Genomic DNA, 15438 nt, shown 5'->3' on the forward strand with positions numbered 1-15438 from the left:
AACAACAACAACAACAACAACAACAACAACAACAACGATAACAACAACAGCAACAGCAACAGCAACAGCAACAGCAACAACAACAACAACAACAACAACAACAACAACAACAACAACAACGGAGGATGAGAGTAAAATATACCTTATGATGATAAATGTGGAATATTATCATACTCTATGATTTACTAGTATTGCCATGCGCGAGATAAAAACAAAAGTTACTTGCATTGATACTACTATTACTATATAATAACTATTATAAATTATAACAATATTATTGCTGATGATTACGATATCGAGAAAGATGATTGAAACGTGAGTTGCTATCCGAGAGAAATATGGCGCGGCGGGTAACAGAACGTAGGCACAAAGGAAACTAGAAGAGCGGCAAGACGAAAGTCTGGCGAGTGCTAGTGAGAGGAAAGAAGCAACAACGAACGAACGCGCAAGAAAAACCACGAAACAGAAAGTTCAATTGAAAGAAAAATGGCGCAATGAAAGAGTGCGAGAGGGGGCGGTAGAGACATTTCTGGTATTCAAAGGGAGGGGAAAGGCGGGATGGCGATTGAAGATGCCGAGGTGAATGATGATGATGACAACATGTCGAAGAAGTGCTAAACATATTACGAATGAATAAACCACAAAAATATTGAGAAACAAACAAACAAACAAACAAACATGAATGCCGACTGAAGCAGAAAACGAGAGAGAGAAATAAAGTTTTAAGTTTTGCTAATCTGGTGTTTTCACTGTGATCCTCTGTTAGGATGAAAAAAAAAGGAGAACGATGTTATGCCACCTGACAGTTGCCCTTAGTAGCGTCTGCCCTTACATTAATATTCAGTAGTCGTTTGAACTCGTCACGATTTTTCGTAAACGTCACTAAAATCGCTTGTGGTCATCGACGGAAGCCTTCGTTATGTGCTGTTTATGTATTACGTATGTTTTTACATATATGTAATATATAGGGGTAGCATTTTTGCTGTAGGGTTGTGAGGGCGTTTCATTGTGTAATACCATACTATTACTAATGCTGCAATATAGTAGTTTGGTCGATAAGTACATATCCCTTTTGTTGCCGTGATCGCCGCTGATGCTGATAGCTGATAAGCCGATAATGAACAAGAATGGCGCACAGCCGCGTGTGATTAGTCCTCGAGGCGATGCCGGCCGTGGCGCGATTGACCGCTCGAACAGCTATCAAGCATTGTCTACGTCATTCTCCAAACTCACGATTAACACCCAGAGACGATGTTGTCCTTTTCGTTGGCGTTTAGCGATCATTTCGGTTGCTCGTAATAGGAATCGATTTGTTGGTTGATTGATTCATTCACGCCTAAAGATAAAGACATTAATAACCGATTGATTATTGATTGTGAGTGACGCCTGTTGTGCTCACTTTTGAACCGCTTGCAAGTATCTTGTCCTCTGTAGCATCAGATCATGTGACTCGAGAAAAGAATATATTGGGGTCCTTTTATGATGTTTTTCATGTTGTTGTTGTTGTCGTTGTCGTTGTTGTTGTGTAACGAAACTATTAGCGTTTTTTTGTGTGTTTTTATCGTACAGTATAGTACGTTTTCGGTAAGATACAATACACTAAGACGAAAAATGCTATTCCATCTTTTGTCAAAGGGGGTGCTTGATTGTACTCATGGGCATATGCCTCAGAAGCAGTTCTGTATCAGCTCGTTTTTGTCGTCGCTGTTTAAAATAATACTGCACTATGTGACAGAAAAAGAGACAAATTTAATTTTGCTAAGGACTGAAGAGCGTTGTTAATAGCCGTCTGTTTCGATAATGAACTGGGTGCTAAGCAATGAAAAGCATGGTTTTTTTATTGCGGCCGGTTTAAACTCGCCGGCAATAACCCAAACTGCATGTGATTAGTGGTTGTGGGAAAATTAAGTGGAAATTTCAGAGCAGTAGCTCCACTCATCTCTCAGTCAATCTGCCTTTTGGCCATCTTCATACGTATATGATGGAAGCCTTACGTGAATTATAATACTTTTGTGCTTGGAAAAGCAGTTCGAAAATTTCAATATTATTATTTTCAAGAAAGTGTTTACGGTACTTAGAACACCGCTGTTTTTAACTAGTATCAATGGAGCATTATTAAACTGTATTCACACAGGTATTACCGAAGTATTTATTGGAAAATCAATAAGGTTCCTATTATATTCTTTTATTGGAAGTGGCAGATAGCTACATACTTACTTTTTCCATGTGAAGTACTTTCCTTCTTGTTCCATGGACGCAGAAAACTTCTACAAACAATAAACGTCTTGTCTGAGCAGTAACTTCAAACCACATTGAGTCGGAGATGCAATACATTAGTCATCTTATAATTGAAGTTTTAGTGTGCTCTCTCTTGTTTGGTCAAGCCGGCTAATGGCCATCTCAAGGGAATTCCTCGCTAGTCGGCCTGTTAAAGCATCTATTAGCTCATTCTATCCCACTTCGATGGGTCGCTCACGAAATTTCTGTAAAAAGTGATTTTCAGAATAGGCTTATTAAACTGTTTCATTTTAGACGAAGTCGTCTGTTCCGCAGGAAGAAAGTCTATTGAAAGCGCCGATGAAGCGATACCACCTACCGTGTATGATACCCACGAACTCTAGTAGCTGGCAGGATGCAGTGTTGCAGCGTTAGGCCCGGTATTCTTATTGCAATTTTATATCATGCTACGTCGTATGATAGAGTCGCGGATGCGGAAGAGAGGTGCTGAAAAAGCGTAATCGTGTTTTTTTTTTCTCTGTTTTTCCGTTTTTGACTTACACAGAATCAGACATGCCTAAGGAAAACGATGATGTGGATACAGAGAACAAGGATTCTAGAGATACTGATGAAGCTCGGGAAGACTGGACTGAAGTTAGGAAAGAACGCCGCAGCCGTGATAAAAGTCGGTCCAAAGAACCAACGGTTAGTGTCCATTATAAAATATTTTTTCCTATAGTTGCGCCTAAATTCATAATATAGTGCGAAACATTAGCTTTATTCAATTAGATATATGAGAATGCAAGTAACTTTTTTTATAGTATAATTGATTGGATTCAATTGATCACGTTTTAGCAGTAGATATTCGCTTAGTCGTGCTAGTTTTGGTCCGCTCTTATGTGTGCATTGCTACTTACTCTATCTAGCCCGCACTTGACGAAGCGAAAAGTCCCAACGCCTCGCAGAATCCACCAATGGAAGATGAGAAGGAAGAATTGGAATTTCAACTCGATGAAGATCTCGCTCATGAAGGAGGCCGTTGCAATCGTTTTACCGAAGACTGGAATTCAGATGAAGAAGCACAAGACGACTATGAAATCAACGACGAAGAAATATCCAAAATTATCATCGGTAGGGGCAGTTTGCAGATGACAGCATACTAAACTAAGGGTGGCTGGCTCGAAACTGGGTGTAGCACGTTTCCTTCATCGCAAACCTAATGACAATACCGAACGCAAAAATCGACACACTTATTTGATGCACTCTATCGGCCATTAATACATGCAGTTTCTTATAGGAATCAATAATCGCAAATGCGGCTCCGCTTTAGTGAACATCCGTGTGAAAATAACACACTTTTAAAGCAGCTTACGTGGATTTTGCAATTGCAGTTATGCAGACACCCCCGGTGGGTCGCGCAAAGAAACACGAAGGGTTTGACCGCACAGCCAACTTCACTTCTAGAACGAAGATGACCCAGGAATTAGCGCAGGTGATCAATGACGGGCTATATTATTACGAAGAAGACCTCTGGAACAACATTTATCATCACGAGAATATGCAATACAAGTATGTATCTTCAGCCGTTGACGAGAACGAGAATGATACCCTCGCTGACCTCACACCCCTTAAGCGGAAAGCAGTTCCCCCTGCCAACGTCAAAACGTAGGAAATTCTGACAACCTATTTTGTGTCCCATCGCATGTTGCCTTGTTCCTTAATGAACCACCCCTATTGCTATCTCTGAGTCCTTTTTCGAGGCTTCCCAATAGATGTTCGGTAAGCGTTGCCGTTACATTAATTGCCTACAGAAACATTTAACTGATTTATTGATTATTACAATGTGATGGTATAACGGTAGCAATAATATATATACATATATAGATTATTGCTTAGGTTGAACACGTGCCAAACTAAATACTACCAGTTTAGATAGTACCTCTAATGAACTCTGCCTGTTTTCTGCACAGAACTGTCGAACTCGTCGAAAGGGATCAAGAGGATTCAAAAAAAAGCGGCAAGGCAAATGGACAAGCGCCGCCTCCGCCGCCGCCGCCCTATGCGCTTACTCAGGATCCATTTGAAGCTGGGAGCATTGTAAAAACTCAGCCAGCTGCCGCGCCGATTTCGACACCTAGAAGCACGCGGGCACCAATGACACCTGGCCGAACGCCTCGGTTCTGTAAGGATCCGAGCGTCGTGCCACGTTTTTACCCGGTAGTTAAAGATAAAACAACCGAGCCGGTTGATCAGAAAACTCCACGAAAACAAAAGACTCGACATGGTGAAAACCCTCCAGAAGAGTTTCATGTTGGCTGGATTCTTGACACAAAGGAACATGACGATCATTCTTCGCGTAGGGGTAGCTTCTCCCAGGAACTCCGAACAGAAATACCAAAAGTTCCACTGGCTTCCAGTTATGGTTCAATACCAAACTCACTTCCAAAGTTTGAGCATCCATCGCACGCTCTACTCAAAGACAATGGCTTCACCCAGCAGGCCTATCACCGGTTCAAAAGCAAGAGTCTCAAAGAACGCAAGAGGCTTGGAATCGGCCAGAGTCTTGAAATGAATACTTTATTCCGCTTCTGGTCGTACTTCCTACGTGACCACTTTAACCGCAACATGTACAACGAATTCAGGCGCATCGCCAAGGAGGATGCCCAGTACGGTTACAGATATGGTAAGACAGGCTGGGTCTATACTATTTGCATAACATGGTCATTTTACTCCGCTCAAGCGGGTGGACACAAGAAACGCTGAAGTTGTTGCTAGCTTATATGTAGTTATCGAAAAAAATGAGAAAACTTTTTATAAGAAAAGCAGAAGATCCGCAATGAGAAATAGCGCTCGAAAGTTCAGCGTTTTTTAAAAGTTAAAAAATATCGAAATCATAACAAATTTTCAAATTAGCAGTTGTTTCCAAGAAAAGAGTATCTGTCGCCAATCGAACAATCTGGATAAACTCCAATAGTTTTTCCTAGGATCTGTTGCACTTTATTGACCTTTTGCGTAAGTAACATTTTAGATCCTTAGGTTTTTGGAATTCTTGTGTCATTACCGGGCCTAAGTCCGCTGAATCTTCGGCAGCGGCGTGTATTTTAAGTCTAGACCTACCAGTGTTGTTTCGTTCACTGATATTAAGAGGTCATTAGTGAATTGAGAAGGCTTTTTTTTTAAGAATTCTTGACCTGGTTTAAGCTGCGTGCTAAACCTGTGGCCTAAGCACCATCAAATTACCATCGAAAAACATCAAATTAACATGTTCGTTAGATATGTTTCTGTCAACACATGCAACGCATGAATTTAAGTACCTTCTCTATTTGGATGCAGTCTATAAATAGGCAATACCAATTTCGTTTCATTTTATAGCGAACACTACTTTTTATTGGTGTCTCGCCTTTAAGCGTGTTTCTATTTAATGTTTAATTTTAGGTCTTGAGTGCCTCTTCCGTATGTACTCATACGGCTTGGAGAAGCACTACCGACCAGACCTGTACGCAGATTTCCAAGAAGAAGTTGCCTGTGATGCTGAAGATAACCAGCTTTACGGCCTCGAGAAATTCTGGGCTTTCCGCAAATTTTATAGGGATTCGCATCTTCTCCAGGTTGATCCGCGCTTGGAGTCCTATTTGAAAAAGTACAGAACCCTGGATGATTTTAAGGTTCCGGTAAGAAAATCGTTTGTACATTTTCAGTGCCAGTATACTTTCTCTTATCGGTTAGCATAGGTTGACAATAGCATAAAACAATGGAAGCAGATCAAGATAACATTTCAAATTTAGCTCTTACAATCTTTAGGATATTAGCCACCTAACTGTAAAGGGTTTAGCAGACCTGCAATCAGTACTTACTACTCTTAAACAATTTCGCCTAGCCGGAAGAGTACGAAAAGATGCAAGCGGTACTTGAGCGTCGGCGACAAGACGCGGCGAAGCAGCATCAGCAACAGCGGGCCGCTGAAACTGGAAGAAAACGAACCTCTTCGATCACTAGCATTGTGAGCCAACGACGAGAAGACCACGAACGAAAAAGGACAACATCATCTTCTTCACGTAGCGGAGGGTACTGTGGCTCGAACAAGCCGGCGACCTCGCAAGCCCAGGCGTCTCAGCAAAAATTCAAGTGATGTCAGCGATATATAAATGATGCGCGTGAAGCTCAACTTGATCATGGACCAGCAGTAAAAGCTGTTTTGCCACAGGGACTCGGTGAGACATAGCGAAAACGGTCGATAGAACGCGACCCGCTCTAGCCGCAGAGTGAGGACTTGGTTGAGACTCCTGGACGGTCAGATTGCGAAAAGCATTAAAGAGTGTAAATTAATGATACATGGTTGTAGGACAAAGCTAACGAAGTCGTGGGACGATATGTGTGCTTGCGTGTATATGCACGATATGCGTGATTGCATGAGCATAGATGTCAGTGTCTGAGTAAAGAAGGTACGTGTAAGGAGTGAAAACGTTAAATGAAATCATTGGTCTCAACCGGTTGCGTCAAGCGGGGAGGTGACGGCATATGCTAGCAGAAGTCGCTTCACCGTTTCGCCCTGTTGAACAGCTGATTGATTGTAGAAACAGTGATGTCACATGCAGCTATCGGTTTGCTTTGTACAATTAAAGATTGCAGTGGCTTATGCGAGTTACCAACTGTAACAAGCCCCGCAGAAAGGGAGGGATGAAGTGATATGATCACAGCTAGGCTCCATGTGGGAACAAAAACAAAACAGAACACAATACGCTGGGAAAAATATGGATCGAAATGTACGGGTCTACGCATATAAGCGGAGAGAAAGAAAGATCACTATTGAAAAAAACGGCAGTGCAAGCAGATCGACGCCAGCTACGAGCGGCGCGTGGAAAACCAGACGACGATATCTTATCGTAAAATCGTGAGGTAATAGTATAGACAAATGCGATTGTATTACAATGGATAAGCTGAACGAGGTGTATAAGATAAGATGGGGTAATGAACCAGACTGAAAAAACACAGCGCGCTGTGCGGGCGAGGCGTTTTTTGCAAGTAAATCGCGTGTGCTACTTGACTTGTGGTAATAGCTGTAGTATTGCGTCGTTCGTTGCGAGACGAAAGTTAATGATGATCCTTATTGGTCCTTTTTTTTGGATTTTGGACATTGGAGTTTGACTGTCGGAAAGAAAAGAACAAATGCTCGGATGCTTGCGGCAACGACTGAGACGTAAATAAATATCCATACAATTATTTTACTGAAAGGTTATGGTACATTAATGCATAACTATTTAATGAAATAGCTTAACTATGAATGACGATACACAACAAATACAAATACATGAAATGAGCCTTAGTAGACATGTTATATAGATGCAATGAATAAGCCTAAGAAACAAAAAAACGCGAAAAAAACATTTACATTTAATGATTATGATGCTGATGACAATATGTACGCACTCGCATTACTATTTTACCCACCCGAGCTCCTCTCTAATTAATAATGAATTGAAAAATTACGAGTGACTGATATCGATCTACGGAAACGAGTGTCTAGTGATAGTAACACTTGTAGTAAGAAATTATAACAATAACCGTAATTCTATTGATATATCTAGGGTGACCTGAAATACGTTTGGACCGATATCGTAGTAGGTATACTATTTTGGTGTCAACTTAGTCTTTTCGGCCAGTACGACTTCTACAAGTGTGATTCGATTAAGGACCAATCGGTAAACGGAACATCGATGGCGAAAGTGTTTTTTCTTGTTAATTTTTTTTAATTTGGCCATGATCACGGGTACGCGGGATTGCATCGAAGGTTTCATTCGATCACGTCTAATTATGAATCGCTCGCGAAGTGACGAAAACGAAATTAACAGCTTGCGGTAATGTTCTCGTCGCAAACATTTCCTAGACAAGCTAAAGCATTTAAATGATGCAGCAAATTGTGCTACATGTCCAAGGTGGTGTTATAACATTGCGAGAACGTACAGAACTTCCAACTTGGTGGTAATAGACGCACGCAAAGGAGCCCTACCGTAACGGCAAAACGTTGTTTATCCACTTTTAATAAAAATCAAGGTAACAATATTAGTTGGCCAACGACGTGGTCTGACCTTTCATCGTACGTGTACTACTTAGATCGGCGATCGAAGATCGCAGCTGTGCGATCCGTTGAACTTTTTGTGTGAAACGAACTTTTTGTGTGAAATGAGAAAAATTTAGCCCAGGAAAAAACAGCTTTGCTTACCGATCTAAATTCAAAAGAAGATGGAACACATTTGTTGTACATTTAAATAAACACAAGCCGGATTTCATTATATTTGTCAGATTAGGGTGTCTTGTATAAACTTCGTTTTTTAAAATGATACATTTTATGATGACCATCGATGCAATGCGAGACAGCGTTACTAGTCTTTATACAACGCGGAAAATATTTGACCTAAAAAACTAAAAGGTCTAGCTTATATTTGGTAGTTTGGGTTGCTTTGTGAACGCCTCGTACATCCCATACGCCAGGGAAATTTATTTAAAATAGTTTTTACTTCCTAAAAACGTATAAATATTTGTTCACGTACAATAATTCAACTAGACATGAAGGCCTTACAAACCATTCGGAAAGTTGTACACACCAATGAAAGATTAACTGAAATTTGACTTCTTCAGAAGAGACTTCCCTGCAATTCTTTATCCTATTTTGCCTTTCAAATTTGAACGAAGTAAAAATATCTTCAAAAATGAACTTCAATGATCGGTTCATATTTGAAAGTACTTTTTTTTTTTGAAGTACTGCTTTTCCTCTACAAAAAATTTTGCCAATTATTTTTTCATTTCGAAATATATGGTTCAGACAAGAGTCTGCAGAAGTTAAATTTGCAAAAAAAAACTTACTTTGACGCCATCAAATTTCCGTTACCTTCTTAATGCTGCGTTCGCACTTCCCGTACGCTCTGCATTTATACCTGTTTAGGTTGTAGTCTCAGCGCTATGACGACTTAACCGAAGATAGGTCGCTACCATCCTCAATTAATAGTATGGTATTTTATTTCAGTAGTATTTTATTATAGCAAATAGTACTTTATTTCAGAGATTATTATATGAATCTAGCTAGCCTGAGCACTAGAAGCAGATAAACCCATAAAACGATCTTTTATGTCGTAAGTTAATGCATCATATCATCATTGTAGTTAGTTCACCTTTCTCGATGATGCGGCTACTCTGCGGCGTAATATGTATTAACTGATTTAGGGACGTCCATAAGACGATGGAAGGCATCTCTTTTGATGGAGGGGGGGAGCCGTTTTACAAAAAATCCTGTATCTTACATATCTTTATCAGTTGCTTAAAAGGTTATGGTGAATTTTGGGAAAGCTCCTTATGGCGGTTTCCTATTTAGCTGTCAGAATAGCAAACGCATTTCACACAATCTCCTCGTCTGTTAACTGTATTTCTGCCATTACCCAGTCCCGCTACCCCTTGCAAGTTCGTCTGTGCCAATGTTATCAAAAAGTGCTCCTCAGTAACTGCAGAAGGCAGAGCCAGACGTGCTAGTACTTAAGGTACTTTTATATGAAACGTTTTTTCAATGATGAGTTTGTCCATTGTTTTTTTTGAAGTTATGTTATTTGAAGACGAGTGAGTCTAGTAATATGCGGTGTTTAGCTAAAGAGTTGTTTTGGCGACACAAACAGTTCGTTCTGATCGATGTCCTTTTGACTGCAGGAACTGGCACTCAATTCCAGCAGTCAAAAGACAGATGAGATACAGTCTAACGTCTATAGGAAGCCTTTCATTTCTATCTTCTGGTCCGCCCAACTTCGGAAATTCCAGATGTATATATATTTTTAAAAGTATCCTCCATGGAATCTCAATCAAAGCTCGAAGCATTAGCCCGTTCTTTTATGCCACGCTTTAAACGCATCAAGATACTTTGTTCTGTATAAATCCTAGATATTTTCAGTAAATAGGTTGGACTCTGGACTATGTTTAACAAAGGATACAAAATAGTTTCCTACGCATCCTTACCCACACCAGCACGAAAATCGTGAGAAAGCATATTAGAATTTCTAGTCTTTTTTTTATTTCTCCAGCTTTTCAGGTCACACCTCTTCAATGGTGTATTAGCGGACACTGATTTTGTGAGGACAGTGGTCACTTTAAGAGGTCGTTAATTGGCCGTTAATGGCGTGTAATCGAGTGTTGATTCGAGAGTGAAAAAGGACTATTACGAGGCGTCATAGCGGCAAACAGGATAGACAGGATAGATGTCAAGCATTTCTCGGAATCCCTTCGCTGAATCTCAATAGGATCGTAGTTAACAATTAACTGGGTAGCAATAACTTCTCTAACTCTTTGAGTTGATCTGAACTTGTGAGTTTTATATAGCTAGCACATGTGATTATATGTAATACCTATTAATTTAGTCTATTAAACATTGTTGTTGCCATCATCTGGGTTGTTTCTCGAATGTTTTCGTTGTGTTTGCACATGGAAGTGCATAAAGTTAAAATAACAATCGCAAGTTTCTTATACCATTAATATAAGATAAACTGTAAGGTCTGACAAAGTAGTTTTTTACAAATGCATGTATTTTTCCCCGTCGTGCTATCTTCATATTGAAAATAGCTGATGTAGAACGTATATTAGGTCTGTGATTCGAGATCTGATTATCTTCTTATCGATAGGTATCTCTTACATAAACAATGAAAGCAAGTACATTTCATAATATAGAACATTGTAAACTAGGATTCTATATTTGATGCGGAACGTATTATTACGGCGCTTTCCTCCCTTTTCTTATCCGTGACAGTCTACTACGAATCGATAGGTGATCGTTATCTCGTTTGTATACTCGTAGATAATCCATTATCATGCTGTCGAACAGTGAACTAGGTTAGGTTAGGACAATACTAATTGTCTTGATAAAAGTAGCCTTAGCGCAACACGAAACATTTGTTTGCATTGAGGTCTAGCAATAACAAACTGATATCGTTCACTGTGGCTTATTTGCCGTTTGCGTATCTTAAATATATCGTTTCTCGTTCCGACTTATTTTGTTAGTATTTGTGAGGTCTTAATTGTCATCTTGTAGTTGTCATGAAAGCCAGACCGATGGCAACATCAGATGGTAACTCCTTTTCCGGGGGCTGGCAAAAGAAGGGGGGTTTGTATCATTACTATTTTCTTTTGGCAGGTCATTCTGAAAGTTCAGGTGGTTCAGGCAAAATGTGAAGAGCAATATCGGCGATGCTCGTTTAATTAAAGCCTTCGCGATTAAAGATCATACACGAACATACACGTACGAAGAGCGTAGTTTATGCGGCCTCAGATTGAATTTGGAGACCCTGCCTTCAAAAGTGTTCCTACAACACAGTTTTCATGCTTATGACGTCAAAGGCATTGGCGCCTGTCGAAAATAATCATATTAGCAGTAATCGTATACTCTCCTTTTTCTCCACAGCCGACTGTTACCTGTACTTTCTCTATTCGCGGGAAAGTGACGTAACCATGGGACCAGGTTACTGCTATTTACCAAAAAGGGTACGCGATGCAAAGCCATTTCCTGTCTCATTGGTAGCGGTAATCCCAGAGAAACGAGGGATATCAGACAGGCAAATAAGGACTGACCACTGATGGGCGTCGATAAGGTGAGCATACACAATGTGTTATGAATTTATTCTATGTTCTCCATACCCGCCGATCTAGGGTAGGTATTATTAGAAAACAATAGCACTACGAATAAGATACTAGACCTTTTTTCTGAAGACATAATATGAGCCTTGTTTGCTTCGTTACCTTTTCATTTACGTAAGGAATTTAGGTAAAATTTATTCAATCTTCGTGTGATTGTCGCTGAATATTATAAGTAACGAAAATGCCTCTTTAACGCACGGAGGTCTAACTCTGTTGAAGCCCTTGAAGATCGTATCCCAAAGGATGAGATGCTGCCAGCCTGATGCTATGGCGCGCATTTAAAACGCGGCAATTCCGTTTTTGTGCTTTCACCCTGCGACGACCCCCCGAGCGTCAGCGCAGCTAACGAGTCGCAGGGTTTTCTTCATCCTAAATGAGCCCCTACGCTACTTCTCCCTCCGCGCCCCACTCCGAAGATCAGCTTTCGTGCGAGCGCTTTTTCTCAGATACCGTTGTTCGTAGGAAGTGTGACACTCGTCCAGTTTAATTACAAACTAATGAAACCGATTTTTGCCGTTCAGTGTATTTCATGGCAGTCTCACCTCGTCACGGGGTGGTGCAAGTCGAGGAAGGCGTGGCACAGGCGTGCTATGAGCTGTGAGGAACATGGTTCATATGACCGACGATCCAGGAAAGGGACGTCTGCCTAGTGGAACCTCTGCAATCGGTTGAAGAGTGACATAAATGCGTTCTACCATATATGACAGCATCTAATTTAGCCTTCAAGATAAAGCCTGGAGGGACAAGGAGAGAAAGTGCTTACAGTGAAAGACTCATAACTGGGACGTTGGCATGACTGCCGGTAAGGTTTGATCGCAGATAACACTGCAAGACCTTGTCTACATTGATTCACCTAACAAGAAACGTACGTCATGAGCTAATCTTCGTAATTGTTTTACTCGCCGAATCATCTTGATAGCTAAAATTAATGTATGTTTAACTGCATGTGGGCTGTTGTATGACGCTTTTTATAAATAATAATATGTCTTGAGCTGAAGTGTGACTCGGGAAGCAGTTTCTATCTTTCGTGATAATTGCACATAAATCAGCGGTCTAACTGTTTCACTACAGACTGGCATCAAGGGCGCAGGCATCCAGCTAGATAGAACGCACCAATTGATTATAATTATACTTGAATAGTAAGACATGGAGTACGTAATGGTTTTGAAGCAGTTTTACATGCTAATTCTATTGGTCCTTAGGACAGTTCGAATGAATGAACGCTAGATGCTGTACGTCCATACGATCATAAACACCTTTTACGGTATCGCTTCCATACGAGAGCTTCGCAATTTTTGACAATATTTTTTTTTTAAATAATATTCATGCTTACATTTCTCAGTGATCTCGATTCTACGATGTAACTGCGTGATTAGATTAGAATTGTTATTATATTATGATAGTTCATCGTAGTGAACGGCTAAAGTGAACCGTTTTCCAAACGGCATTACGAGCACTGACGAGCACAGAAATGGTTTATTACGAAAAAAAAAAAAAAAACACATAGTACTTTATTTATTTAGGCATTTAGAATCGTATTATCGATCAGATAAACTCCACGTAGAGCCAATAAACACTTTCAACGACCACGAAGCTTTACCTGCAGAATATCCATATCTGGCTTCATAACACTGGTTCAGTTAGGTCCATCGGTAGCTCAACCAGGTACAAGCTGACAGGTGAATCGCTACCTTCGCAGCTGCCTATAATAAAACGTGCATGTTTCCTTGCAATGAAACGGAAGCAACCAGCTGAATTCGGACCGTAGACGGGCTTTGAAAAGCCGCGCCCGATGCACAGTTCTCGCGCGTCAAACAGTCGAAGGAGCGCAAATTGTCCTTTTTTACGACAGTGACTATCTAAGCCATGACAGTGGTAATAACGATGGCCGTAACGGCGTCAAACTTTTAGGACGACGCTAAAGCTTCAAAGATTTTTTTCCATCTACTTTTTTTGTTTCTAGACAAACGATGGTCAGTGATAATAAATAAATCGTATGGACGACCGGACGGACGGACGGATGGACTACGAAAATCCGGGGCTAGTGTAAAAATCGGGTTATGTAAAAATGAATAGAAAACGATGCATATCCATAGGATCACCTCTGCAGATGTGGATCTACAAAGCACGTGCGATTTTCGGGTTACATGTTATCATTGCATTGTTACAAGGATGTGTAGGAAGTAATGATACAAGGATTTCCGTCAAGTAATGTCATAAACGTATTATCTCAGCCACTTCTATACAAAGTTTTGAAGAAGTTGTACTCATACGAGTCGGCGAATAGGCTGAATATCACGCTGGCCTTTTTGTGCTTCTGATGATTTAGTGCGACATAATACTCGGGACTAAAGTTCATTATTCTGCCTGAAACTACCGCCGCATGACAAGAGTTAGATGTTAGTAATATTTTTAGCCATAGAACGCTTTTATGGCTACTTTAAAAAGATCTGCTGCTAGTGGTTCTGTAAAGTAATATTAGCCCTATAAGCATTTTAGTGAAGCATGAGTAACTAAGAACCATAGAGAAAGCAACGGTATGAATAAGGCGTGCTGAATATGCCAGATGCTGGCCTGCGCACTCAGAGGCCTTGAAATGGGCGTCTGTCGTTTTTTCCGTCAAAATTGTTTATGTTGCAAATAGCAAGCCATACCACCACAACCAGTATCCACACAAAGCATATGCTATGTAAAAATAAACTAACTCAAAAGTTAGCAAAAATGTGTGAATTACGAGTAATTGTATTAGTTAAAAACAAAGTCTATCTAATGGTACGTGCTTCTATCTATGATAAAAAATTTACGCAACATTACGAAACTCGAACGACAATGGATGGAAAAAAACTAAGTGTATCAGTACACAGGTATACAGGTATCAATTCGTAAACACGTATTTATATCGCAACGTGTATCGTAAGGCATAACTAATGTATGCTAGAAATAATTATAATTTGGTCCTAATTTTGACGTTATGTCAAGGCTCTTAATAATTGCTTATCCTTTCTGGAAGTCCATACTAGAATACTTCTTTCTTTCTTTCCTATTGGGAAACTCACAATTTATTCAAATTTATTTACAACAAAAAAGCTTACATGAAAAAGATACTTTTCAATTTGAGAAAAATTAGGGTTGTGTAACTTTTCTACAGTTTGTATAAAATTTTTCATGACCTGCGGGAATTATTTAATGATATTTACAGAATCAAACAGAGTTTCTGTCTAACACCGTTAGACTAAAAGCCTGATATATTTTGCTTACATGGATATACAAGCAACGATTTCTGTTATACGGTGTGACATTCCTAATCATATTTTCGTTTCATTAGTAGAGCCCTTGAGCTATTTCATTCCGTGTATGTAGTTCCCGTCTCGAGGACTTGTTGTGGGATACCCAGAAGGGGTTTGCTATTTCTGAGAATCGTATGGGCGGCGAGCCGGCCACGTACGGTCAGCGTAGAAGTAGTGTTAGCGTTGTCAAAATTGGCCATTTGGCCGATGAAGGGAAAAGTGGGCCCACTTTTGCTGATTGCCTCTTATTCCGTAGATAACCTGGCCACGG

General features: G+C 40.2%; 1 protein-coding gene and 1 long non-coding RNA gene across 4 annotated transcripts in view; both read left to right on the forward strand.

The window, feature by feature from the left end:
• LOC111270409 (uncharacterized) overlaps positions 1 to 8516 on the forward strand; it is a 29750-nt gene extending 21234 nt beyond the window's left edge. Inside the window, exons 10-15 of one of the 2 annotated variants that reach the window (XM_022850618.2) lie at positions 2783 to 2922; positions 3144 to 3348; positions 3609 to 3882; positions 4188 to 4900; positions 5653 to 5888; positions 6095 to 8516. In XM_022850618.2, coding sequence (XP_022706353.1) covers positions 2783 to 2922; positions 3144 to 3348; positions 3609 to 3882; positions 4188 to 4900; positions 5653 to 5888; positions 6095 to 6346 — 1820 coding nt within the window. In that variant the 3' untranslated portion in view covers positions 6347 to 8516. The remainder of the gene's footprint in view (positions 1 to 2782; positions 2923 to 3143; positions 3349 to 3608; positions 3883 to 4187; positions 4901 to 5652; positions 5889 to 6094) is intronic. The other variant, XM_022850619.2, reaches the window with a different exon arrangement.
• A 1634-nt stretch (positions 8517 to 10150) lies between these two features.
• Positions 10151 to 14613, forward strand: LOC111270410 (uncharacterized). Of its 2 annotated transcripts, XR_015314941.1 has the most exons (4): positions 10151 to 10557; positions 11648 to 11834; positions 12402 to 12682; positions 13844 to 14613. It is a non-coding gene; the product is annotated as an uncharacterized LOC111270410 (long non-coding RNA). The 2 variants fall into 2 exon arrangements; XR_002686289.2 differs by having other exon boundaries at positions 12402 to 14613.
• The last annotated feature ends 825 nt before the right edge of the window (positions 14614 to 15438 follow it).

The sequence above is a fragment of the Varroa jacobsoni genome, unplaced genomic scaffold, assembly GCF_002532875.2.
Source record: "Varroa jacobsoni isolate VJ856 unplaced genomic scaffold, vjacob_1.0 scaffold_1471, whole genome shotgun sequence".
NCBI classification, from domain to species: domain Eukaryota; kingdom Metazoa; phylum Arthropoda; class Arachnida; order Mesostigmata; family Varroidae; genus Varroa; species Varroa jacobsoni.